The sequence below is a fragment of the Pseudophryne corroboree genome, chromosome 7 (assembly GCF_028390025.1).
Source record: "Pseudophryne corroboree isolate aPseCor3 chromosome 7, aPseCor3.hap2, whole genome shotgun sequence".
In the NCBI taxonomy this organism is placed as follows: domain Eukaryota; kingdom Metazoa; phylum Chordata; class Amphibia; order Anura; family Myobatrachidae; genus Pseudophryne; species Pseudophryne corroboree.
Genome location: NC_086450.1, coordinates 285,574,900 through 285,602,107, shown reverse-complemented (window position 1 = coordinate 285,602,107; position 27,208 = coordinate 285,574,900). Strand labels below are relative to the sequence as shown.

The 27,208-nt window shown below is 46.6% G+C and overlaps 1 protein-coding gene across 7 annotated transcripts in view; it reads right to left on the bottom strand.

The window, feature by feature from the left end:
• DHRS7B (dehydrogenase/reductase 7B) overlaps window positions 1-27,208 on the bottom strand; it is a 290,811-nt gene that overhangs the window by 196,746 nt on the left and 66,857 nt on the right. For 4 of the 7 annotated variants that reach the window (XM_063934184.1, XM_063934183.1, XM_063934178.1 and 1 more), the window contains exons 2-3: window positions 10,305-10,486; window positions 9,899-10,014 (exon numbers count right to left, since the gene is read on the bottom strand). In XM_063934184.1, the coding sequence (XP_063790254.1) occupies window positions 9,899-10,014; window positions 10,305-10,455 (267 nt within the window). In that variant the 5' untranslated portion in view covers window positions 10,456-10,486. The other 3 variants (XM_063934182.1, XM_063934179.1, XM_063934180.1) reach the window with 3 other exon arrangements.

The window sequence follows — 27,208 nt, the reverse complement described above, 5'->3', positions numbered from 1 at the left end:
CATCCAACATGGCATTCAACTGAATACATGTCAACGGACATGAACAAAATTCAACACGCTGAAAATACTGAAAACACAACCTGTGTGCAACCTCAACTAAACAGCAGATACAGTACGCACTGGGACGGGCGCCCAGCATCCTCTACGGACTAAGAGAAAAGGATTTACCGGTAGGTATTAAAATCCTATTTTCTCATACGTCCTAGAGGATGCTGGGGACACCAAAAGAACCAAGGGGTTATACCAAAGCTCTAGAGCAAGAGGGAGAGTGCGGATGACTCTGCAGCACCGATTGACCAAACTTTAGGTCATCGTCGGCCAAGGTATCAAACTTGTAAAACTTAGCAAACGTGTTTGAACCCGACCAAGTAGCAGCTCGGCAAAGCTGTAATGCCGAGACACCCCGGGCAGACGCCCAGGACGAGCCCACTTTCCTAGTGGAGTGGGCCTTTACCAATTTCGGTAACGGCAATCCTGCCGTAGAATGAGCCTGCTGAATAGTGTTACAGATCCAGCGGGCAATAGTCTGCTTAGAAGCAGGACAACCAATCTTATTGGGAGCATACAGGACAAACAAAGCCTCTATTTTCCTAATCTGAGCCGTTCTGGCCACATAAATTTTCAAATCTCTGACCACATCCAAAGACTTTGACTCAGCCAAAGAGCCAGTAGCCACTGGCACCACAATAGATTGGTTGATATGAAAAGAGGAAACCACCTTCGGCAGAAATTGTTGCCGAGTCCTCAATTCTACTCTACCTTCATGGAAGACCAAATAAGGGCTCTTGTGAGACAAGGCCGCCAACTCTGACACCCGCCTTGCGGATGCCAATGCCAACAAAATGACAACTTTCCAAGTGAGGAATTTCAACTCCACCTTACGTAAAGGTTCAAACCAATGTGATTGCAGGAACGTTAACACCACGTTAAGGTCCCAAGGTGCCACAAAAGGAGGTTGTATGTGCAATACCCCTTTTACAAACGTCTGCACCTCAGGAAGTGAGGCCAATTGTTTCTGAAAGAAAACTGACAAAGCAGAAATCTGCACTTTTATGGAGCCTAATTTAAGGCCCGCATCCACTCCATTTTGTAGAAAAAGGAAGAAACGTCCAAGGTCAAATTTCTCCACTGGAGCCTTCTTGGATTTGCACCAGGAAATATATTTCCTCCAAATACGGTGATAGTGCTTCGACGTCACACCCTTCCTAGCCAAGATAAGGGTAGGGATGACTTCACTGGGAATACCCTTCCGGGCTAAAATCTGGCGTTCAACCGCAATGCCGTCAAACGTAGCTGCTGTAAGTCGTGATAGACGAACGGCCCCTGCTGCAGCAGGTCCTCGCGAAGAGGAAGAGGCCAAGGATCGTCGACTAGTAATGCCCGAAGATCTGGGTACCAAATTCTCCTTGGCCAGTCTGGCACCACAAGGAGCGCAGGAACCTTTGTTCTTCTCAAAATCTTCAGAACTTTTGGAATGAGAGGAAGCGGAGGGAATATGTACACCGACTGAAACACCCATGGCGTCGCCAGTGCATCCACTGCCGCAGCCTGAGGGTCCCTGGACCTGGAACAATATCTCAGAAGTTTCTTGTTGAGGAGAGATGCCATCATGTCTATATGGGGAACCCCCCAAAGACTTGTCACCTGAGTGAAGACCTCCTGAAGGAGGCCCCACTCTCCTGGATGGAGATCGTGTCTGCTGAGGAAGTCTGCTTCCCAGTTGTCCACTCCTGGAATGAATATTGCTGACAGAGCGCTTGCATGTTTCTCCTCCCAGCGGAGGATCTTCGTGGTTTCTGCTATTGCCGCTCTGCTCTTTGTACCGCCTTGGCGGTTTATGTACGCTAGTGCTGTTACATTGTCCGACTGGATCAGGACTGGCAGGTTTCGAAGAAGATGTTCCGCTTGAAGAAGCCCGTTGTAAATGGCCCTCAACTCTAGAACGTTTATGTGAAGATGAGTTTCTTGACTTGACCATCTTCCTTGGAAGTTTTCCCCCTGTGACTGCCCCCCCCAGCCTCGGAGACTTGCATCCGTTGTCACTAGGATCCAGTCCTGGATCCCGAACCTGCGTCCCTCTAAGAGGTGAGAGCTGTGGAGCCACCACAGGAGTGAGATTCTGGTTTTTGGAGATAGAACTATTCTCCGGTGCATATGAAGGTGGGATCCGGACCACTTGTCCAACAGGTCCCACTGAAACACTCTGGCATGGAACCTCACGAAGGGGAGGGCCTCGTATGCCGCCACCATTTTCCCCAGCAACCGAATGCACTGATGGATAGAAACTGATGCTGGCTTCAGAATGAGTTTGACCAGACTCTGAATTTCCAGAGCATTTTCCACAGGAAGTAACACTCGCTGCTGGACTGTGTCTAGTATCATACCCAAAAATGCCAATCGCGTTGTCGGGACTAACTCTGATTTTGGCAAGTTTAGGAGCCAACCATGTTGTTGAAGAATCGACCGGGACAGTGTAATGTCCTGTACCAACTGGTCCCTGGATCTCGCTTTTATCAGGAGATCGTCCAGGTAAGGGATAATTGTGACTCCTCGATTGCGAAGGAGAACCATCATTTCCGCCATCACCTTGGTGAAAATCCTCGGAGCCGTGGACAGGCCAAACGGCAACGTCTGAAATTGGTAATGAGAATCCTGAATTGCAAACCTCAGGAAGATTTGATGAGGGGGATAGATGGGGACATGTAGGTATGCATCCTTTATGTCCAACGACACCATAAACTCTCCCTCGTCCAGACTGGAGATCACCGCTCTGAGAGACTCCATCTTGAATTTGAATTTTTTCAGGTAGAAATTGAGAGATTTTAGGTTTAGGATCGATCTGACCGAGCCATCCGGCTTCGGTACCACAAACAGGCTTGAATAAAAGCCCTCTCCCTGTTGTGCCAGAGGAACCGGAACCACAACCTGATTTTGACACAATTTTTGTATCGCTCCACAGACTAGATCCCTGTCTGGAAGCGAAGCTGGTAAGGCCGATTTGAAAAAACAGCGAGGGGGAACGTCTTGGAACTCTAGTTTGTACCCGTGGGACACAATTTGTACAACCCAAGGGTCCAGGCCTGAGCAAACCCAGACCTGACTGAAGAGCTTTAGACGTGCCCCCACCGGCGCGGTCTCCTGGAGGGGAGACCCAGCGTCATGCGGTGGACTTTGCAGAAGCCGGGGAGGATTTCTGCTCCTGGTAACCCGAGGAGGCGGGTGCCCTTTTACCTCTTTCCCTCCCTCTGGTAGCAAGGAAGGAATTACCTCGGCCTCTCCTATATTTATTAGGCCGAAAGGACTGCATTTGATAGTAGTGTTTCTTCTTATGTTGCACAGGAACATAGGGTAAAAAGGACGACTTACCCGCGGTAGCCGTAGACACCACCAAATCAGTGAGGCAGTCACCAAATAACTCACCACCCTTATATGGAAGAGACTCCATATTTCTCTTGGAGTCAGCATCAGCATTCCACTGGTGAATCCAAAGCACTCGCCTAGCTGCAACCGACATAGCATTGGCTTTAGCACACAGCAGGCCAGCATCTCTTGCAGCCTCCATCAAGTACGCAGCCGCGTCTCTGATATAACTGAGCGTCACTAAGATGCTATCCCTATCGAGAGTATCCATTTCAGAAGACAAATTTTCTGCCCACTTCTCAATAGCGCTACTTACCCACGCCGACGCAATGATAGGCCTGAGCTGCGTACCCGTGGTCGTATAAATAGCTTTTAAGGTAGCCTCCTGCTTACGATCAGCAGGCTCCTTAAGGGCCGTCGTGGTAGACGCCGGGAGAGCTACCTGCTTAGATAAGCGCGCAAGGGCTTTGTCTACCGTGGGGGCAGTCTCCCGCTTTTCCCTATCAGCAGTGGGAAAGGGGTACGCCACCGTGATCCGTTTAGGAATATGAAATTTTTTATCAGGGCTGTCCCAGACTTTATCAAAGAGAGCGTTCAATTCAAAGGAAGGAGGAAACGTAACAGACCGCTTCTTCTCCTTATATATAAGGACCCTCGTTTCAGGAGTAATAGGCTCCTCTGTGATATGCAATACGTCCTTAACTGCTACAATCATGTACTGAATACTCTTTGCTAATTTTGGATCTCTTCTGGAATCAGCATAGTCGACATCGGCATCAGGATCCGTGTCGGTACCTGTGTCAAGTGACTGGTCAAAACGACGTTTGTGTGACCTTGAGGGGTCCTGGACCTGTAATAAAGCGTCCTCCATTGATCTCTTCCACACCTGGGTTTGAGATTCTGACTGATCAAACTTCTGACTAAGAAGAGTGATATTAGCATTCAAAGCATTTAAAGTAGTCAACCAATCAACAGTCGGCGGTGCCGACATGGCCGCCCCCATAATACTTGGTGTCCCTAACATATTATTCCCCTGAAAGGAATAATCTGCCTCAGACATGTCGCCTATAGGGGACAGAACACAAAATAAAGCCTGCCAGGGAACACAGAGGGAAAAAGCCAGCTCACACCCCAGCGCCAAAACACAGGTCTGAAAACACCCCTAAGTGCCTCAGAACTGCAGCGCTTGTTATATTGAACAATTGTCCCCCCCCCACACTTGTTTTTAGCCCCCTGGTACTTGCTATTGATGATGAAGGACCAGCTGGATCTGTGGCTTGTGAGGAGGAAAATGGCGCAGAGTACAGTGAGCAGTGAGGACGAAGCCCCGCCCCCTTAATGGCACGCTTCTGTCCCGCTTTAATCAATTATATATATTTATACTGGCGGGGATTAGGACAGTGCCTAGGGCCCCCACGCCCCCTCAGCGCCCTGCGGTGGTGGTGTGTGTGGGAGCATGGCGCGCACTGTGCTTTCCTCGCTACGCGGAACCTCAGAATGCCGTCAAACTGAAGAGAAGTCTTCTTTTCTTCTTCTACTCACCTGTCTTCTGACTTCTGGCTCTGAAAGGAGGCGACGGCAGGCTGTGGGAGCGAGCATCCGAGCGTACCCGGCGATCATCTCCCTTCAGGTGCAGGAAGCATCCTGTCAGCAGAAGCAGAGCCCTGGAACTCATCAGAAGTGGGTCATACTTCTCTCCCCTCAGTCCCACGAAGCAGGGAGGCTGTTGCCAGCAGCCTCCCTGAAAATAAAAAACCTAACTTAAGTCTTTTCAGAGAAACTCAGTAGAGCTCCCCCGAGTGCCTCCAGTCTCGCTGGGCACATTTCTAAAATTGAGGCTGGGGAGGGATATAGAGGGAGGAGCCAGGCCACGCCCCTTAAAAGTCTTAAAGTGCCCATGTCTCCTGCGGATCCCGTCTATACCCCTTAGCTCTTTTGGTGTCCCCAGCATCCTCTAGGACGTATGAGAAACAGAGTGTGTCGGAAAGAGAGACAGGAGAAAGTGTGTGTTGGGGGGGGGGGGGGGCAAGAGAGAAAGTGTTAGGAAGAGAAAGAGAGGAGGAGCCAGAGAGAGTGTGTTAGGGAGAGAAAGAAATAGAGGAGAGAGGAGCAAGAGGAGAGAGATTGTTAGGGAGAGAGAGGTGGAGTGGGGAGCGAGCGGGAGAGACACCTGATTACACAGCACAACCACAGGTCTCTTATGGAGACGGGCACTTCTTGGCATTAGGCCACAGCCCCTAATCGCACTGAAATAAGGGGAAGGGTTTGCTCCACTTATACACAACTACAGGAGGTGGCCTGGTTATCATTTATCTTACTTGAAGCCTGCTATTCTGTTACCATCTGTGGCGAATTGAGATATAAAAGGATTGTGCAAAGTACTGCATTTTAGGAGATACCCCTACATGTGTTTTTTTTAATAATTGAAGGTACACATATAGTCATTTGTGTGGCATAATCTTAGTGATGACGGTGTTACACTATGCAGTACTCTCTTTTATTCTGAGAACAAGAGTCCAAACCGAGGTTCTACTAAATTGAAGAAATACAGATATATGTGGTTGTTTATACATATAAGGTTACAAGCATTACGGTTTTGTTTGGTGCGCCATTTGGGACTACAGTACTACACTATGCAGTTTTTTCTTTGAGATCCAGAATTATTGGCGGAAGAATTATCATATGAGAAAACTACAGGGTCCCATTTTGTTACATGCAAGATTATTATCGTTTTAAGATACACAGATAAGAATTTCTCTGCTGGCCACATCAACGCGACTGTATTACACTATTTCTATGTTTTCTGTTTCTTTTTGAGAGTGAATACATGTCGCGGGAGCTGCTTCATCAATGATCTGACTACAGGCTGATATATATAACAGAATCTGGGACGGGTACCACCTACACTATATACGTTTGTCATTATTTTACCCGAAATTATTACACTATTAGACACTTATTCCCTCCCCCAGTGTATGTATGTTTTATTAAAGCTATACTCTGTAAGGTGTGTGTGTCTTGTCTTTATTGTATTATTTCTTTTACAGGAGGAACTACAGGTACCAGCAGGCCCTTTAATGCCCCACATGTGAGGCTTGCTGGGACCTGTAGTTCCACAAGTAAGAGACAATATATTTTTTACATTTTACTTTCATTTGGCCTATCAGTCTGGCATACACAGCCAAGGAATGCCGGGGACAGCCCTGGAATGCAGAACCAGAACCGGTCCAAAAGTCTTCGCAAATTTTCCCCTGGTAATTTAAGATCCAGGACCAGCTTTAAGGATCCCAGGGTTGGTCCTTTTAAGATGGGGGGACCCCACGCAGTTTTTTTTATTTTTTACTGTGTCATTACTTCCCACAATGAAGCCATGTACGGATTTCACTAATCCGGCCGGGATTCATTGTGTCATGTTAGGCAGTGTTTTACTAAACTCCCCCATAAAAAACTGCTCTGGATTATGGATGACATCGACATCGGAAAACACAAATGATAGAAACATGGGAGATTAGTAAATTACCGTGTATGTTTGCTGAAAAATGGATATGAAAACGGCTGATGTCAGCAGAGACTGATCTCGATTGACATCGACTAAAACATGGGAAATTTCCATCTAGGAGAGCTGCGGCCGACTTGTGTCCATCACTGAGGGCAATGGACCATATTTGAGGTGGATGCCAGGTTGACGTGGCCCAGTTAGAGAAGGAGCATCTCATCAGTATCCATGCGCTTGATACTCCATGAAAAGCTTGGCCTGAGCAAAGTTTCTGCACACTGTGTGCCTCGTCAGCTGACTTGAGGAGGAGGCGGCTCGCGTGACTTGGTGCCGCTACTGACTGGTCAAGTTTGATGGCGGTCGCTCAAACTCTGTCTAGGAGATCAGCAGTGGCGATGGTGGTTTGAGTGCATACATTTTATTTTTAAATCTAATGTTCACTTTGTTGGTAAATATAATACTTTTTGTGCATCTGGAACCTTATTGCACACTCTCATATCATACAACTACAGTACCTAGGTGGGAATACATATCCTGCAGCTTCTACGGACCCAAAATTATAGTCAGATAGTGGGGGCATTCCATTGTTTTTAGCGTGGCTGTTAATTAATGGACAGCTGAAAGAGCAATTTCATTGTTGGTCTGTTCTACTGCGAGTGCTGCAGGTGCTCATTATTTTTGCTCACTCCCTACTGATGTGGTAAGCAGAAATTGTCAAAAAGTCCATCTTTTGGGCACCCAAATGGCATCTACTTGTCGCACCCAAAAGTTTTGTTTAGACTGGCATGTCCGCTTTGTTTAGTAGTAGTTCAGACCGGCTTAGCTGCATTGTGCCTCTAAACGCAGGGAATTTGGGTGCGACAAGCATGAAAACCTGAAAGAATTGAATTTCGCCGGGTCACTTTAAATGGCAATCAGGCGTGCAAACACAACTGAATTTTCCTCCATAGAGAACCCCATAGTCCTACTAGGGGACACATCAGAAACTGGGACAAAGCCTTATACACTGTTTTGTGATATCCACAAAACTTTTTAACAGTGAGGATTTTTTCACAAAGTAATTAACGGTCAGGGACCGATTGGGGGCGGTAACAGAGAGTGGCAATAAAAATGTTGTCGTGTCATGACCAATTTTTGGGGCGCGTCTCAGCCTACAACTACAATGCTGTACGCAGAAAAGATAGTGCCAGTGTCTTAGTTCTCATGGTCATTCTGCACAACCATAAGTTCCAGAAGGTTGACTATTAAAGGATCTGCAACCACCACTGCATGTTTGCACGCAGTTGCTTCGATCTGCAAAGCCGTTAGCCGATGTCTCAATACATTTGCAGGCAGCTACTGCATTAGCATATTTTTGCACATTAACTGCTTACAAATTTGCAGCTGTGAATGCATTTGCGTACATGTCTGAATTAAGCCCTAAAACAAGAAAAAATTAAATAAAGTCCCATGCTTCAACAGAACAACATCGTGATGCCTCAGAAAATAAAGTGTAACTGATAAGATCTAAAGCAGTGTGCAAACATGAAATAATTGTTTTTGGGTTGTTTCTCATCTATATCAACCAGGTGTACATTTTGGTTTCTAGAACAATACTTTGGTCTTCCAAAATGGACACTCTAAATTTCCCAGAGTACTAACAGACCATCAGTGACGCAGAGTAGCAGCATGATGATACCAGGCACATCCTCTCATCTATGTGCTGCTTGTATTTGAGGTAAGAACAATAAATAACAATGGGATGGAGGAGCAGCATAATGTTTGATGACAGACTGTGGTGGTAGGGAGCTATGGACCTTATTCATTAAGGATTGCAAAATTAGCAATCCGTCCGATTATCGAAAGACTGTGCATGCGTGGCCTTTGCATTACGCAGGCATGAAGGGAAATGGGGACATTACATGTGTACAGACAATTGCAATGCAGCCGCTGTTTGACTGACAGGATGCCGGCGTTTCTGGGCAGAACCCTGCAGTATTTTGGGTGTGTCTGAAAAAACGTAGGCACGCCCAGAATTTTTTTTAAGGAGGGTCTCTGATGTCAGCGATGACCACTTACAGCCTCTTGTGTCGCAAGAATTGTGGACGACTTTGCCTGGCGCAGATGGGAAAAATCTTTGATGTTCCGGTAAATGCGTATGGTTTTGCGATCAGACCGCATATTGCGATGCATTCGCAATTTCTGCAATGGACATTTTTCCTCTATTTCTGGGCGGCATCTATTTGATCGCAGCAACTGCTTTGTAGCATAAATTGCAATCCTTACTGAATAAGGTCTTCAGGGCAGACATTCCTTTCAAGCAGAAAGAGGGTTTGCTCTATATTTTAAATTAATTGTCCTGTCACAAGGAGGTGCTTGGCTGTCATTTTATGTACCACTATACAACATCGACGATCAATATTATAATAAGGGGAAAAAATTAACATGTATAATGTCATGATTAAGGAGGGAATTCAATTAGCTCCGTTAATTTAACGGAGGTAAAAACAAGTGGTAGCCTTGGGCTACTGAATTACAGTCCCTGTTTCTCACTTGTTAATCTGTTTTCGGCCATTGACACATAGAATCTGGGTTTAGTAAAGAAATCCTGTTAAGTGCAGCTGCCTTCCAGGAATAACTAAATAGCCCCAGGGAATCAATTAGACCAGGGTAGATTACAGCAGCTAAGTGAATTCCCCCATAAATCAATTAATATAAATTTTAAGTATTGAATATGCTATGATAATGACTTTACAGTTCTTGGAAATTTCAGCATAAAGTTTACAAATCCATTCTAGGCATAACATGAAGTAAGCTGTGCAGTCTGTAAGACTGAATGGACTGCTAATTGGTATACTGTGTTCTATTTTTCTTTCCTTCTAGTGATAAATGTGAAAACAATCAGTTTAGGTCATCGGGGTAATGAAACTGAATAGGTAACTCCATGAAATTAAGTAAACACAAGATGAATTACATAAGGATTGCGAAATGTGAATGAAAATGTTATGATCTAGTGGTTACTTAAAATAGGGAATATCTGCAATAATAGTTTGTCACACACACCTGAGAGGATCCTTTCCGCATCTGGTTTAGTTCATTGATCAGATCCTTTAGTCTTTCTTCATTACGCCCACACAGCACAAGCCTGGCACCAGCTTTATAAAATACTTTTGCACATTCTAAATGGAAAAGGAGATTAGTGTGGTGGGACAATTTTCTTTACATCGCTACAAACTGTGGGGTTGAGAGTAATTCACTTTAAATGACTGTTGCCCTTTAAGGCTGACTGATACTACAGTATACCATATGTTGGAAGTTATGGGTCTGACATTCCCATTTTAAACATATTGCTAAATGAGAATGCATAAGATAAATTAGTCTGTATCGGGTGGTTACAGCTTTACTACGTCACTGCTCTGTACGAGTGTCAGTTGTGACAGGCACAACACCCCTTGCGCTAACTTATTACCTTTGCCCAGACCAGATGTAGCACCTGTGATGACCACCGCAGCATCCTGGATATAAGCACTGCTACGCAGCTTTTGCAAGACTTTGAATAGGCTGTAGATACCAACACTGCCTAAGAGGACAGGAATGATGACCCATGACGTTAGGTCCATCAGCTTAAGCTTGGAGTAAGTAATGTTCTTCCTGACAAAAACAAAACAAAAGATATTTGTTCAAAAGTCTCATCGTGCTCTCCGCACCTGTGATATGAAAGTAAATTGTTGTAATACAGATTTTGACCTTATGCACATCCCAAGTGCAGAGCCACATAAATAATTGTAACACAAAAGAAAAGGTAGACAACAGATCTTATACCACACACAAATAAATGTATGTATGTATGTATGTATGTATGTATGTATGTATGTATGTATGTATGTATGTATGTATGTATGTATGTATATATATATATATATATATAAATAATAAGAATTTACTTACCGATAATTCTATTTCTCGGAGTCCGTAGTGGATGCTGGGGTTCCTGAAAGGACCATGGGGAATAGCGGCTCCGCAGGAGACAGGGCACAAAAAGTAAAGCTTTAGGATCAGGTGGTGTGCACTGGCTCCTCCCCCTATGACCCTCCTCCAAGCCTCAGTTAGGATACTGTGCCCGGACGAGCGTACACAATAAGGAAGTATTTTGAATCCCGGGTAAGACTCATACCAGCCACACCAATCACACTGTACAACCTGTGATCTGAACCCAGTTAACAGTATGATAACAGCGGAGCCTCTGAAAAGATGGCTCACGACAATAATAACCCGATTTTTGTAACTATGTACAAGTATTGCAGATAATCCGCACTTGGGATGGGCGCCCAGCATCCACTACGGACTCCGAGAAATAGAATTATCGGTAAGTAAATTCTTATTTTCTCTATCGTCCTAGTGGATGCTGGGGTTCCTGAAAGGACCATGGGGATAATACCAAAGCTCCCAAACGGGCGGGAGAGTGCGGATGACTCTGCAGCACCGAATGAGAGAACTCCAGGTCCTCCTTAGCCAGGGTATCAAATTTGTAGGATTTTACCAACGTGTTTGCCCCTGACTAAATAGCCGCTCGGCAAAGTTGTAAAGCCGAGACCCCTCGGGCAGCCGCCCAAGATAAGCCCACCTTCCTTGTGGAATGGGCATTTACATATTTTGGCTGTGGCAGGCCTGCCACAGAATGTGCAAGCTGAATTGTATTACACATCCAACTAGCAATAGTCTGCTTAGAAGCAAGAGCACCCAGTTTGTTGGGTGCATACAGGATAACAGCAAGTCAGTTTTCCTGACTCCAGCCGTCCTGGAACCTATATTTACAGGGCCCTGACAACATCTAGCAACCTGGAGTCCTCCAAGTCCCTAGTAGGCGCAAGGCACCAAAATAAGCTGGTTCAGGTGAAACACTGACACCACCTTAGGGAGAGAACTGGGGACGAGTCCGCAGCTCTGCCCTGTCCAAATGGACAACCAGATATGGGCTTTTTTGAGAAAAAAAACCACCAATTTGACACTCGCCTGGTCCAGGCCAGGGCCAAGAGCATGGTCACTTTTCATGTGAGATGCTTCAAATCCACAGATTTGACTGGTTTTAAACCAATGTGATTTGAGGAATCCCAGAACTACGTTGAGATCCCACAGTGCCACTGGAGGCACAAAAGGGGGTTGTATATGCAATACTCCCTTGACAAACTTCTGGACTTCAGGAACTGAAGCCACTTCTTTCTGGAAGAAAATCGACAGGGCCGAAATTTGAACCTTAATGGACCCCAATTTGAGGCCCATAGACACTCCTGTTTGCAGGAAATGCAGGAATCGACCAAGTTGAAATTTCTTCGTGGGGCCTTTCTGGCCTCACACCACGCAACATATTTTTGCCACATGTGGTGATAATGTTGTGCGGTCACCTCCTTTCTGGCTTTGACCAGGGTAGGAATGACCTCTTCCGGAATGCCTTTTTCCCTTAGGATCCGGCGTTCCACCGCCATGCCGTCAAACGCAGCTGCGGTAAGTCTTGGAACAGACATGGTACTTGCTGAAACAAGTCCCTTCTTAGCGGCAGAGGCCATAAGTCCTCTGTGAGCATCTCTTGAAGTTCCGGGTACCAAGTCCTTCTTGGCCAATCCGGAGCCATGAGTATAGTTCTTACTCCTCTACGTCTTATAAGTCTCAGTACCTTAGGTATGAGAAGCAGAGGATGGAACACATACACCGACTGGTACATCCATGGTGTTACCAGAACGTCCACAGCTATTGCCTGAGGGTCTCTTAACCTGGCGCAATACCTGTCCCGTTTTTTGTTCAGACGGGACGCCATCATGTCCACCTTTGGTATTTCCCAACGGTTTACAATCATGTGGAAAACTTCCCGATGAAGTTTCCACTCTGCCGGGTGGAGGTCGTGCCTGCTGAGGAAGTCTGCTTCCCAGTTTCCATTCCCGGAATGAAACACTGCTGACAGTGCTATCACATGATTTTCCGCCCAGCGAAAAGTCCTTGCAGTTTTTGCCATTGCCCTCCTGCTTCTTGTGTCGCCCTGTCTATTTACGTGGGCGACTGCCGTGATGTTTTTCCCACTGGATCAATACCGGCTGACCTTGAAGCAGAGGTCTTGCTAAGCTTAGAGTATTATACATTTACCCTTAGCTCCAGTATATTTATGTGGAGAAAAGTCTCCAGACTTGATCACACTCCCTGGAAATTTTTTCCTTGTGTGACTGCTCCCCAGCCTCTCGGGCTGGCCTCCGTGGTCACCAGCATCCAATCCTGAATGCCGAATCTGCGGCCCTCTAGAAGATGAGCACTCTGTAACCACCACAGGAGAGACACCCTTGTCCTTGGATATAGGGTTATCCGCTGATGCATCTGAAGATGCGATCCGGACCATTTGTCCAGCAGATCCCACTGAAAAATTTTTGCGTGAAATCTGCCGAATGGAATTGCTTCGTAGGAAGTCACCATCTTTACCAGGACCCTTGTGCAATGATGCACTGATTTTAGGAGGTTCCTGACTAGCTCGGATAACTCCCTGGCTTTCTCTTCCGGGAGAAACACCTTTTTCTGGACTGTGTCCAGAATCATCCCTAGGCACAGCAGACTTGTCGTCGGGATCAGCTGCGATTTTGGAGTATTTAGAATCCACCCGTGCTGTTGTAGCAGTATCCGAGATAGTGCTACTCCGACCTCCAACTGTTCCCTGGACTTTGCCCTTATCAGGAGATCGTCCAAGTAAGGGATAATTAAGACGCCTTTTCTTCGAAGAAGAATCATCATTTCGGCCATTACCTTGGTAAAGACCCGGGGTGCCGTGGACAATCCAAACGGCAGCGTCTGAAACTGATAGTGACAGTTCTGTACCACGAACCTGAGGTACCCTTAGTGAGAAGGGCAAATTTTGGACATGGAGGTAAGCATCCCTGATGTCTCGGGACACTATATAGTCCCCTTCTTCCTGGTTCGTTATCACTGCTCTGAGTGACTCCATCTTGATTTGAACCTTTGTAAGTGTTCAAATTTTTTTAGATTTAGAATAGGTCTCACCTAGCCTTCTGGCTTCAGTACCACAATATAATGTGGAATAATACCCCTTTTCTTGTTGTAGGAGGGGTAATTTGATTATCACCTGCTGGGAATACAGCTTGTGAATTGTTTCCCATACTGCCTCCTTGTCGGATGGAGACCTTGGTAAACCAGACTTCAGGAGCCTGCGAAGGGGAAACGTCTCGACATTCCAATCTGTACCCCTGGGATACTACTTGTAGGATCCAGGGGTCCTGTACGGTCCCAGCGTCATGCTGAGAGCTTGGCAGAAGCGGTGGAACGCTTCTGTTCCTGGGAATGGGCTGCCTGCTGCAGTCTTCTTCCCTTTCCTCTATCCCTGGGCAGATATGACTCTTATAGGGACGAAAGGACTGAGGCTGAAAAGACGGTGTCTTTTTCTGCAGAGATGTGACTTAGGGTAAAAACGGTGGATTTTCCAGCAGTTGCCGTGGCCACCAGGTCCGATGGACCGACTCCTTTATACGGCAATACACCTTTGTGCCGTTTGGAATCTGCATCACCTGACCACTGTCGTGTCCATAAACATCTTCTGGCAGATACGGACATCGCACTTACTCTTGATGCCAGAGTGCAAATATCCCTCTGTGCATCTCGCATATATAGAAAATGCATCCTTTAAATGCTCTATAGTCAATAAAATACTGTCCCTGTCAAGGGTATCAATATTTTTAGTCAGGGAATCCGACCAAGCCACCCCAGCTCTGCACATCCAGGCTGAGGCGATCGCTGGTTGCAGTATAACACCAGTATGTGTGTATATACTTTTTATGATATTTTCCAGCCTCCTGTCAGCTGGCTCCTTGAGGACGGCCCTATCTATAGACGGTACCGCCACTTGTTTTGATAAGCGTGTGAGCGCCTTATCCACCCTAAGGGGTGTTTCCCAACGCGCCCTAACTTCTGGCGGGAAAGGGTATACCGCCCATAATTTTCTATCGGGGGGAACCCACGCATCATCACACACTTCATTTAATTTATCTGATTCAGGAAAAACTACGGTAGTTTTTTCACATCCCACATAATACCCTCTTTTGTGGTACTTGTAGTATCAGAAATATATAACACCTCCTTCATTGCCCTTAACGTGTGGCCCTAATAAGGAATACGTTTGTTTATTCACCGTCGACACTGGATTCAGTGTCCGTGTCTGTGTCTGTGTCGACCGACTAAAGTAAACGGGCGTTTTAAAACCCCTGACGGTGTTTCTGAGACGTCTGGACCGGTACTAATTGTTTGTCGGCCGTCTCATGTCGTCAACCGACCTTGCAGCGTGTTGACATTATCACGTAATTCCCTAAATAAGCCATCCATTCCGGTGTCGACTCCCTAGAGAGTGACATCACCATTACAGGCAATTGCTCCGCCTCCTCACCAACATCGTCCTCATACATGTCGACACACACGTACCGACACACAGCACACACACAGGGAATGCTCTGATAGAGGACAGGACCCACTAGCCCTTTGGAGAGACAGAGGGAGAGTTTGCCAGCACACACCAAAAACGCTATAATTATATAGGGACAACCTTATATAAGTGTTTTCCCTTATAGCATCTTTTATATATTTCTAACGCCAAATTAGTGCCCCCCCCTCTCTGTTTAACCCTGTTTCTGTAGTGCAGTGCAGGGGAGAGCCTGGGAGCCTTCCCTCCAGCCTTTCTGTGAGGGAAAATGGCGCTGTGTGCTGAGGAGATAGGCCCCGCCCCTTTTTCGGCGGGCTCGTCTCCCACTCTTTAATGGATTCTGGCAGGGGTTAAATATCTCCATATAGCCCCCGGAGGCTATATGTGAGGTATTTTTAGCCAAAAAAGGTTTTCATTTGCCTCCCAGGGCGCCCCCCTCCCAGCGCCCTGCACCCTCAGTGACTGCCGTGTGAAGTGTGCTGAGAGGAAATGGCGCACAGCTGCAGTGCTGTGCGCTACCTTAAGAAGACTGAGGAGTCTTCTGCCGCCGATTCTGGACCTCTTCTCGTTTCAGCATCTGCAAGGGGGCCGGCGGCGAGGCTCCGGTGACCATCCAGGCTGTACCTGTGATCGTCCCTCTGGAGCTAATGTCCAGTAGCCAAAGAAGCCAATCCATCCTGCACGCAGGTGAGTTCACTTCTTCTCCCCTAAGTCCCTCGTTGCAGTGATCCTGTTGCCAGCAGGACTCACTGTAAAATAAAAAACCTAAGCTAAACTTTTCTAAGCAGCTCTTTAGGAGAGCCACCTAGATTGCACCCTTCTCGGCCGGGCACAAAAATCTAACTGAGGCTTGGAGGAGGGTCATAGGGGGAGGAGCCAGTGCACACCACCTGATCCTAAAGCTTTACTTTTTGTGCCCTGTCTCCTGCGGAGCCGCTATTCCCCATGGTCCTTTCAGGAACCCCAGCATCCACTAGGACGATAGAGAAATATATATTATATATATATATATATATATATATATACACATACATATATACACATACATACATACATACATATACATACAGGTTGAGTATCCCTTATCCAAAATGCTTGGGACCGGAGGTGTTTTGGATATCGGATTTTTCCGTATTTTGGAATAATTGCATACCATAATGAGATATCATGGTAATGGGACCTAAGTCTAAGCACAGAATGCATTTATGTTACATATACACCTTATACACACAGCCTGAATGTAATTTAAGCCAATATTTTGTGTAACTTTGTGCATTAAACAAAGTGTGTCTACATTCACACAATTAATTTATGTTTCATATACACACAGCCTGAAGGTTATTTAATACAATATTTTTAATAACTGTGTACTAAACAAAGTTTGTGTACATTGAGCCATCAGAAAACAAAGGTTTCACTATCTCACTGTCACGCAAAAAAGTCCGTATTTCAGAATATTCCGTATTTCGGAATATTTGGATAAGGGATACTCAACCTGTATATATATATATATATATATATATATATATATATATATATATATATATATATATATATATATATATATATATATATATATATATATATATATATATATATATATACACATACATATATACACACACACACAGTGTGTGTGTGTGTGTGTGTGTGTGTATATACATACATACATACACTGCTCACTACATAGTTGAATGTGCTGACAACAAAATCACACAAAAATTATTAATGGAAATCAAATTTATTAACCCATGGAGGTCTGGATTTGGAGTCGCACTCAAAATGAAAGTGGAAAAACACTACAGGCTGATCCAATTTTGATGTAATGTCCTTAAAACAAGTCAAAATGAGGCTCAGTAGTGTGTGTGGCCTCCACGTGCCTGTATGACCTCCCTACAACGCCTGGGCATGCTCCTGATGAGGTGGCGGATGGTCTCCTGAGGGATCTCCTCCCAGACCTGGACTAAAGCATCCGCCAACTCCTGGACAGTCTGTGGTGCAACGTGGCGTTGGTGGATGGAGCGAGACATGATGTCCCAGATGTGCTCAATTGGATTCATGTCTGGGGAACGGGCGGGCCAGTCCATAGCATCAATGCCTTCGTTTTGCAGGAACTGCTGACACACTCCAGCCACATGAGGTCTAGCATTGTCTTGCATTAGGAGGATCCCAGGGCCAGCCGCACCAGCATATGGTCTCACAAGGGGTCTGAGGATCTCATCTTGGTACCTAATGGCAGTCAGGCTACCTCTGGTGAGCACATGGAGGGCTGTGCGGCCCCCCCAAAGAAACGCCACCCCACACTATTACTGACCCACTGCCAAACCGGTCATGCTGGAGGATGTTGCAGGCAGAACGTTCTCCTTGGCGTCTCCAGACTCTGTCACATCTGTCACATGTGCTCAGTGAGAACCTGCTTTCATCTGTGAAGAGCACAGGGCACCAGTGGCGAATTTGCCAATCTTGGTGTTCTCTGGCAAATGCCAAATGTCCTGCACGGTGATGGGCTGTAAGCACAACCCCCACCTGTGGACATCGGGCCCTCATACCACCCTCATGGAGTCTGTTTCTGATCGTTTGAGTAGACACATGCACATTTTTGGCTTGCTGGAGGTCATTTTGCAGGGCTCTGGCAGTGCTCCTCCTGTCCCTCCTTGCACAAAGGTGGAGGTAGCGGTCCTGCTGCTGGGTTGTTGCCCTCCTACGGCCTCCTCCATGTCTCCTGATGTACTGGCCTGTCTCCTGGTAGCGGCTCCATGCTCTGCACACTACGCTGACAGACACAGCAAACCTTCTTGCCACAGCTCGCATTGATGAGCCATCCTGGATGAGCTGCACTACCTGAGCCACTTGTGTGGGTTGTAGGGAGGTCATACAGGCACGTGGAGGCCACACACACTACTGACCTTCATTTTGACTTGTTTTAAGGACATTACATCAAAGTTGGATCAGCCTGTAGTGTGTTTTTCCACTTTAATTTTGAGTGTGACTCCAAATCCAGACCTCCATGGGTTAATAAATTTGATTTCCAGTGATAATTGTGTGATTTTGTTATCAGCACATTCAACTATGTAAAGAACAAAGTATTTAATAAGAATATTTCATTCATTCAGATCTAGGATGTGTTATTTTAGTGTTACCTTTATTTTTTTGAGCAGTGTATGTATGTATGTATGTATGTATGTATGTATGTATATATATATGTATATATATATATATATATATATATATATATATATATATATATATATATATATATATATGTCTATCTATGACATCTTTATATTTTTTTTAAAGGGCAGCTCCTAGCGCAGTAAGTTAAGAAACACACAGGTTATATGACTTATAAAAGCGCCATGGCTCCATATCAAAATAACATAACTAGGCTTATCTGAACTACATGAAGAATTGCATCAGACTTAAGTTAATTGGACGTTTCCTTTATTTACGCGGATAATATCTCGAATGTAGAAATAAAACATAATAGCATAATCAAAGTCAAAAAGTGAAATAGAAAAATATACAGACCTCTGTACCAGCAAACATAAGAAACACACCTATCTGATTCTCAGTCAGGTAGTGAGGAACCAATTAGCCGGCTACACATGGTGCACATCATCAGATTTGCTGTGTAGGCTATCCTATGGTGTGTGTGTGTGTGTGTGTGTGTGTGTGTGTGTGTGTGTGTGTGTGTGTGTGTGTGTATGTATATATATATACACACACACACACACACACACACATATGAACATATACACACTTTCTGTAAGAACAGAGATTGGTGCAGAAAGGGACCAGCTAGGGTACAGTACACAGGTGCATACATCTATATCCATGTAATACTATTGTAGTGATGACATTTGTCTGCATTCTTCAATAGTTAAAGTATCCAGGACAGAACATGCACTTTCAAGGGGGTCTAAATAAAGACCTGTAAGGCAGAATCCAGACATCTGTTGCTAATCCCTGTCCCTGTGTAGCCAAGTGTCCTTACCTACTGCCCTGCTACAAGATTTACTTAATTTACAATAATCATCTTGGGATACGCAGAACTTCTACCAACTTGCAGATCTTTAGGAAAAACACACATTTGCTTTGCAAACTCTCCCTCGCACCAGTATTTAAGATTTTGTGGTGTATTTTACATACCACTGTACCCACACAGTACTTGAAAACATTATATTTACTAAAACACAGTAACATGAAGTAGTCTCTTTAAAACATTTCATATTAGTGTTACACAAAAATCTGTTAGTAAATCAGTTTTTACTTTACCACTTTTGTCACCTCTTCGGCTGGGGAGTCTGACCAGATCAAATCTACTAAGTCCTTTCTACTGTGCCTACACAGACTTCTGACAGGAATATGACAGCACGATGGCTCAACACAGCATCGTATAGTCAAAAAGATCTTAGCCGCAATGTCCATTAAGAAAGAAAACGTACGTAAAGTTTATTTCTTTTGCCTGAGTGCTGCAGAGCAGCCTGTCTACCACTTCCAATGATCTTTAAACAAGGGCAGACTAATTTAAAATAGAAAATGGCTGTATGCCAACAGTCAATCTCCACAAAGGCCTTCCAACAACACATCACTGGGAAAGATCTCTACATAATCACTGACCTAAAGGCTAAAGAACTTAAATCAGAATACCGGAATTATTAAATAGCACGTTTTATAGAGCTCTCAGTGAAGTACAGTATCATTTTGTAAATGCTTTACAAATTCCGCGGAGATAATAGTTTCATATTATGTATTGTTACAAGACATTGGGGGTCATTCCGACCTAATTGGTGCTGTGCATTTTCGCACAGCAGCCTATCAGGTCGGAACTGCGCCAGCGCATGCCAGACAGCTGACGGTTGTCGTAGCCCAGCGATCGCCTCTGCCTGATAAACAGGCAGAGGCATTTGCTGGGCGGGTGGGGGGTGGCACGGCGCCGTTTGGCCGCCATTTTGTGCACACGGTCTGGCCAACGCAGGCGTGGTCGGACCATGCGGGGGGTGGGCCTCAGAGACTGCGTGATGTCACACGCAGCCGCTGCGACCAGGCCAGCGACGACCAACTCCCTGTCAGCCGCAGGTGCTGCGCTGGCTGGGAGTTACTCTACAAGTATAAGAGTATCGCCGTTGTGCAATGCTTTTGTACTTATGCGGGAGAGGGGGGGCGGCCTGACATGCGGGGCGGACTAGCCCTGTGCTGGGCGACACCCCGCATGTCAGGGAAGATGATCGTAGCTGTGCTGAGACATCCACCCCAGGGGGTTCCTCTCAAAATGTTCTACCTTCAGGAGCAAATAGGAAAGTGCGCAAAAACTTTATTGGACACCTGGAATTTTTTGTCTGGACTTTTCCAGGCCTATTTGAATAAGTCATCTAACTCTGTAGAATCAGGGAAAGTGACATTAGGCTTGTTTTGTACAAAGAAAACCTACTGCTGTGATGCAGCGTCCTCTAGAGGGAGCTTTAACAAATCCCTTAGTGGGGATCCCTGAGAGCATCGGGATCCCCACTAACGGGGTCCAAGTCAACCCCATCATCCTGTATATCATCATCTGTATCAGAGAGAATAGCAGGTAAAGCACCTTTCTGAGGACCTGCATGAGATGGGGGGGGGGGGGGGGGGGCTGTGCATCTGCCCTAGCAGCTAAATCTGCAACAGCTTGTTGTAGTAGCTGAGACTTCTGCACATTAGCATTGAGCTGGGATAACATATCAGACATCATAGTCTTAAGAGACGCTAACCAGTGGGGCTCTGGACCCTCTCCCCCATCCCCTTCACTGATTTGTGAAGACTGACTGCATTGTTCACAGGAAGTCATTAGATAAAGGAGAGAATCTAGTGTGACATACACTGCACAGCTTGTGTTTACCCATATTCACAGTAAGCACAAGAACATACACACAGACAGTTACAATGCAAGCCTGCCCTACAGTATGTGAGAGGAGACCCAGAGATAGAGAGGACACCAGCAAACCCTGAGCTGCACAGCCCCAGTGAGGCTGTCAGCTCCCTATAATACAGTAAACACTAACAATTATTGTCCTAGATAGTATCAGGATAGTGTACACAAGCGGCTCTCCCCCTTTGCTACACCCTGTACCAGATGTGTGTGCTGTAAACGGCTGCAGTAAGCAGAGGAAGGCGCCAAAACGCCTCAGGTCCCGCTCTGAGGTAGCTCCGCCCCCTCACATTGCGCCAGAGTTACATACATATATTATACTGGCAAAAGTCTCCTTTTAAGCTTAAAACATCACACAAGTGCCAGTCAAGCCCTTTTGTGCCAGTTCTACAGGGGCAATCTTACGTACGCCGCGCCCGTGGTCAGCCGCACTTTGAACCGGGGCCCCCGGTTTATACTCACCACCGATATCACCTTCAGGAAGCGTTAGGGGTGTGCGGCGTGCTGCGGCTGTGACAGCAAAGACGCAGTGCCCCACTGACAACAACCCCTCAGGACGGTGGTCCTGCAGCGGGGTAGCGGCTCTGCACCTCGTAAGGCCAGTGACCGCCCCCATTCCTACCTCCCACGGTGCAGGTATGCTGTTGCCCAGACAGAATAGCGAAAATAATAAAAGATAAAAAGAAATTGAAGAAAACTCTCTGGAGCTGCAGAGATGTGCATCCTCTCCTGAGGGCACTTTTTTCTAAACTGCCTGTGGGAGGGGGCATAGATGGGATGAGCAAGCACACCCAGTTGAAGAAATGTAAAGTGCACTGGCTACTTTGGACCCCATCTATACCCCATCGTACTAGTTTACCCCAATATCCCTTATGGATGCTATAGAAATGCTCAAAACTCTACCAGTTAATTTGATATTAAAAGACATTATATATAATTGCGGACGCATTGGAACTTAGGTTAACCCCTGGCACGCTGTCACCCGCCCCGCCTCCTTTATCCTGCCGCCGCCCCCGCAATGCCGTAACTCTACCCCCGCAATGGCCACTGCTGCCAATCACATTGCGGTCGCATCCATCAGGGATGTGACCGCAATGTTTATGGCCGCATGCGCAGTTCGCCTCCACCGGCAAAATGCACTGCGGGCCACTGATGCGGCCAGGTCATGACCCCCATTATATACAAACACATGAAGGGGGGGGGGGGAAGTGGTTAATTAGCTGAGAAACTTAACGCAAGCTCCCTGGCTAAGTGACCTTGGGGCTTACTGTGGGAAGTAACTAATCCAGGATTTAAAAGCCCACAAAGTCCAGCAGATAATTAAAATAGGATTTTGGTTACCTGCCGGTAAATCCTTTTCTCGTAGTCCGTAGAGGATGCTGAGGTCCACATTAGTACCATGGGGTATAGACAGGTCCACTAGGAGCCATTGGCACTTTAAGAGTTTGAGAGTGTGGGCTGGCTCCTCCTACCAGACTCCGTCTAGAAACTGTACCTGAGGAGACGGACATCTTCGAGAGAAGTATTTAACACAGATAGTGGCGAAATTCATACAAGGCACATCAAGCTAGCTTAGCTTGAAAACTCAGCAACAGCTGAAACATTACTTACCAAGTAACAATGCAGTACATAACTAACCAAAGTCGTATTGAACCAGATAACAGTTGCAGGAAAACGAAGCGCTGGGCCCTCTACGGACTACGAGAAAAGGATTTACCAGTAGGTACCAAAATCCTATTTTCTCTAACGTCCTAGAGGATGCTGGGGTCCACATTAGTACCATGGGGATGTACCAAAGCTCCCAGAACGGGAGGGAGAGCGCGGAGGCTCCTGCAGAACCGATTGGCCTCTGATGATCTGAAGTTCAGTCAAAGTATCGAACTTGTAAAACTTTGCAAACGTGTTCGACCAAGACCAAGTTGCAGCTCGGCAAAGTTGCAATGCCGAGACACCATGGGCAGCTGCCCAGGAAGACCCCACCTTATGAGTAGAGTGGGCCTTAACAGATTTTGTACACGGCAGTCCTGCCGTAGAATAAGCGTGCTGGATAGTGAACCGAATCCAGCGAGAAATAATCTGCTTAGAAGCAGGACACCCAATCTTCTTGGGATCACATACGACAAACAGAGAGTCCGACTTTCTGTGACAATAAGTTCTCTTCACATACATCTTCAGAGCCCTTACAACATCCAAGGACTTTGATGTAATTGAGGAGTCAGTAGCTACTGGCACCACAATAGGTTGGCTGATATGAAATGCCGACACAACCTTCGGAAGAAACTGCTGACGTGTACGGAGTTCAGCTCTATCTTCGTAGAAGATCAAGTAAGGACTTTTACAGGACAATGCCCCTAATTCCGACACAGCAGAAGCTAAGGCCAACAACGTGACCGCCTTCAAAGTAAGAAATTTGACCTCAACCTCCTGCAGAGGTTCAAACCAATCCAACTGGAGAAACTGTAACACCACGTTAAGGTCACAAGGCGCTGTAGGCGGTACAAAAGGAGGTTGGATGTGCAGAACTCCCTTCAAAAAAGTCTGAACCTCAGGGAGGGCAGCTAATTGTTTCTGGAAGAAGATGGAGAGGGCCGAAATCTGGACCTTCCCAGATCCCAACCTCAGGCCCATATCCACACCTGCTTGCAGGAAGAGGAGAAACCGTCCGAGTTGAAACTCCACCGTAGGAAACTTCTTGGATTCACACCAAGAAACATATTTCTTCCAAATACGATGGTAATGTTTAGACGTTACCCCTTTCCTAGCCTGTATCAGGATAGGAATGACCTTCTTCGGAATGCCCTTCCGAGCTAGTATCAGGCGTTCAACCTCCATGCCGTCAAACGTAGCCGTGGTAAGTCTTGATAGGCGAATGGTCCCTGCAGCAGCAGATACTCCTGAAGAGGAAGAGGCCTCGGCTCTTCCTGCAATAGATTCAGAAGGTCCGCGTACCAAGCCCGCCTTGGCCAGTCTGGAGCAATGAGGATTCGCCTGAACCCTTGATCTCCTTACGAGCTTTAGAACTCTTGGAATGAGTGGAAGAGGTGGAGACACATACACCGACCGCAACACCCATGGAGACACCAGGGCGTCCATTGCCACTGCTTGTGGGTCCCTCGACCTGGAACAATAGCGTTGAAGCTTCTTGTTGAGATGAGAGGCCATCATTTCTATTTGGGTTAACCCCCAAAGGTCTGTAATTTCCCTGAACACCTCCGGATGGAGACCCCATTCCCCTGGATGGAGATTGTGTCTGCTCAGGAAGTCCACTTCCCAGTTGTCTACTCCAGGAATGAAGATTGCTGAGAGCACCAACGCGTGTCTTTGTGCCCACAGGATGATTCTTGTCACCTCTGACATTGCAGATCTGCTCTTCGTTCCGCCCTGTCGGTTTATGTAGGCCACTGTTATTACATTGTCCGACTGCACTTCAATGGCCTGATTTCTTAGAAGATAGGCCGCCTGAAGAAGACGGCTCTTAGTTCCAGGATGTTGATGGGCAGCCCGGCTTACAGACTTGACCACCTTCCTTGGAATGTTTCCCCCTGAGTGACTGCACCCCAGCCCCGAAGGCTCGCATCCGTGGTTAGAAGGTGAGGCAATTGGAGCCACCAGAGGAGTGAAATCCTGGCCTTTGGCGACAGACGAATTCTCTGGTGCATGTGGAGATGAGATCCTGACCACTTGTCCAGGAGATCCAGTTGGAAGGCCTGAGCATGGAACCTTCTGTATTGGAGAGCCTCGTAAGAGGCCACCATCTTTCCGAAAAGGCGAATGCAGTGATGAACTGACAGCCGTGTTGGCTTCAGGACATCCCGGACCATTGTTTGTATCACCAACACATTTTCCTGCGGAAGAAACACCCTCTGCGCCGAGGATCATCCCCAGAAAAGACAACCTCTGGGTCGGTTCCAAATGTGACTTTGGGAGATTCAGAATCCAACCGTGGACTCTGAGTAGGTGCGGTGTGAGAAAAATGGACTGCAACAGCTTCTCCTTGGATGAAGCCTTTATCAGCAGGACATATCCTCCGCAGCATATGACACAGTGTCCCTGGACATAGCTCAAGGAGACCCCCAAACACTACACACACACACACACACACACACAGGGGAGGGCAGACAGTTACCCCCCAAAGAATAAGAATTTACTCACCGGTAATTCTATTTCTCGTAGTCCGTAGTGGATGCTGGAGACTCCGTAAGGACCATGGGGAATAGACTGGCTCCGCAGGAGACTGGGCACTCTAAAAGAAAGATTAGGTACTATCTGGTGTGCACTGGCTCCTCCCTCTACACCCCTCCTCCAGACCTCAGTTAAGGAAACTGTGCCCGGAAGAGCTGACACTACAAGGAAAGGATTTGGAATCCAGGGTAAGACTCATACCAGCCACACCAATCACACCGTACAACTCGTGATAACTATACCCAGTTAACAGTATGAACAACAACTGAGCCTCAATCAACAGATGGCTCATAACAATAACCCTTTAGTAAGCAATAACTATATACACGTATTGCAGAAGAAGTCCGCACTTGGGACGGGCGCCCAGCATCCACTACGGACTACGAGAAATAGAATTACCGGTGAATAAATTCTTATTTTCTCTGACGTCCTAGTGGATGCTGGGGACTCCGTAAGGACCATGGGGATTATACCAAAGCTCCCAAACGGACGGGAGAGTGCGGACGACTCTGCAGCACCGAATGAGCAAACTCAAGGTCCTCCTCAGCCAGGGTATCAAACTTGTAGAACCCGACCAAGTAGCAGCTCGGCAAAGCTGTAAAGCCGAGACCCCTCGGGCAGCCGCCCAAGAAGAGCCCACCTTCCTTGTGGAATGGGCTTTTACTGATTTTGGATGCGGCAATCCAGACGCAGAGTGAGCCAGCTGAATCGTGCTACAGATCCAGCGAGCAATAGTCTGCTTCGAAGCAGGAGCGCCAACCTTGTTGGCTGCATACAGAATAAACAGCGAGTCAGACTTTCTGACTCCCGCCGTTCTGGAAACAAATTTTCAAAGCCCGGACTACGTCCAGCAACTTGGAATCCTCCAAGTCCCTAGTAGCCGCAGGCACCACAATAGGTTGGTTCAAATGAAACGATGATACCACCTTAGGGAGAAAATAAGAATTTACTTACCGATAATTCTATTTCTCGGAGTCCGTAGTGGATGCTGGGGTTCCTGAAAGGACCATGGGGAATAGCGGCTCCGCAGGAGACAGGGCACAAAAAGTAAAGCTTTACGATCAGGTGGTGTGTACTGGCTCCTCCCCCTATGACCCTCCTCCAAGCCTCAGTTAGGATACTGTGCCCGGACGAGCGTACACAATAAGGAAGGATTTATGAATCCCGGGTAAGACTCATACCAGCCACACCAATCACACCGTACAACCTGTGATCTAAACCCAGTTAACAGTATGATAACAGAGGAGCCTCTGAAAGATGGCTCCCTACAACAATAACCCGAATTAGGTAACAATAACTATGTACAATTATTGCAGATAATCCGCACTTGGGATGGGCGCCCAGCATCCACTACGGACTCCGAGAAATAGAATTATCGGTAAGTAAATTCTTATTTTCTCTATCGTCCTAGTGGATGCTGGGGTTCCTGAAAGGACCATGGGGATTATACCAAAGCTCCCAAACGGGCGGGAGAGTGCGGATGACTCTGCAGCACCGAATGAGAGAACTCCAGGTCCTCCTTAGCCAGGGTATCAAATTTGTAGAATTTTACAAACGTGTTCTCCCCCGACCACGTAGCCGCTCGGCAGAGTTGTAATGCCGAGACCCCTCGGGCAGCCGCCCAAGAAGAACCCACCTTCCTTGTGGAGTGGGCTTTTACCGATTTTGGCTGTGGCAGGCCTGCCACAGAATGTGCAAGCTGAATCGTACTACAAATCCAGCGAGCAATAGTCTGCTTAGACGCAGGAGCGCCCAACTTGTTGGGAGCATATAGTATAAACAGTGAGTCAGATTTCCTGACTCCAGCTGTCCTTGAAATGTATATTTTTAA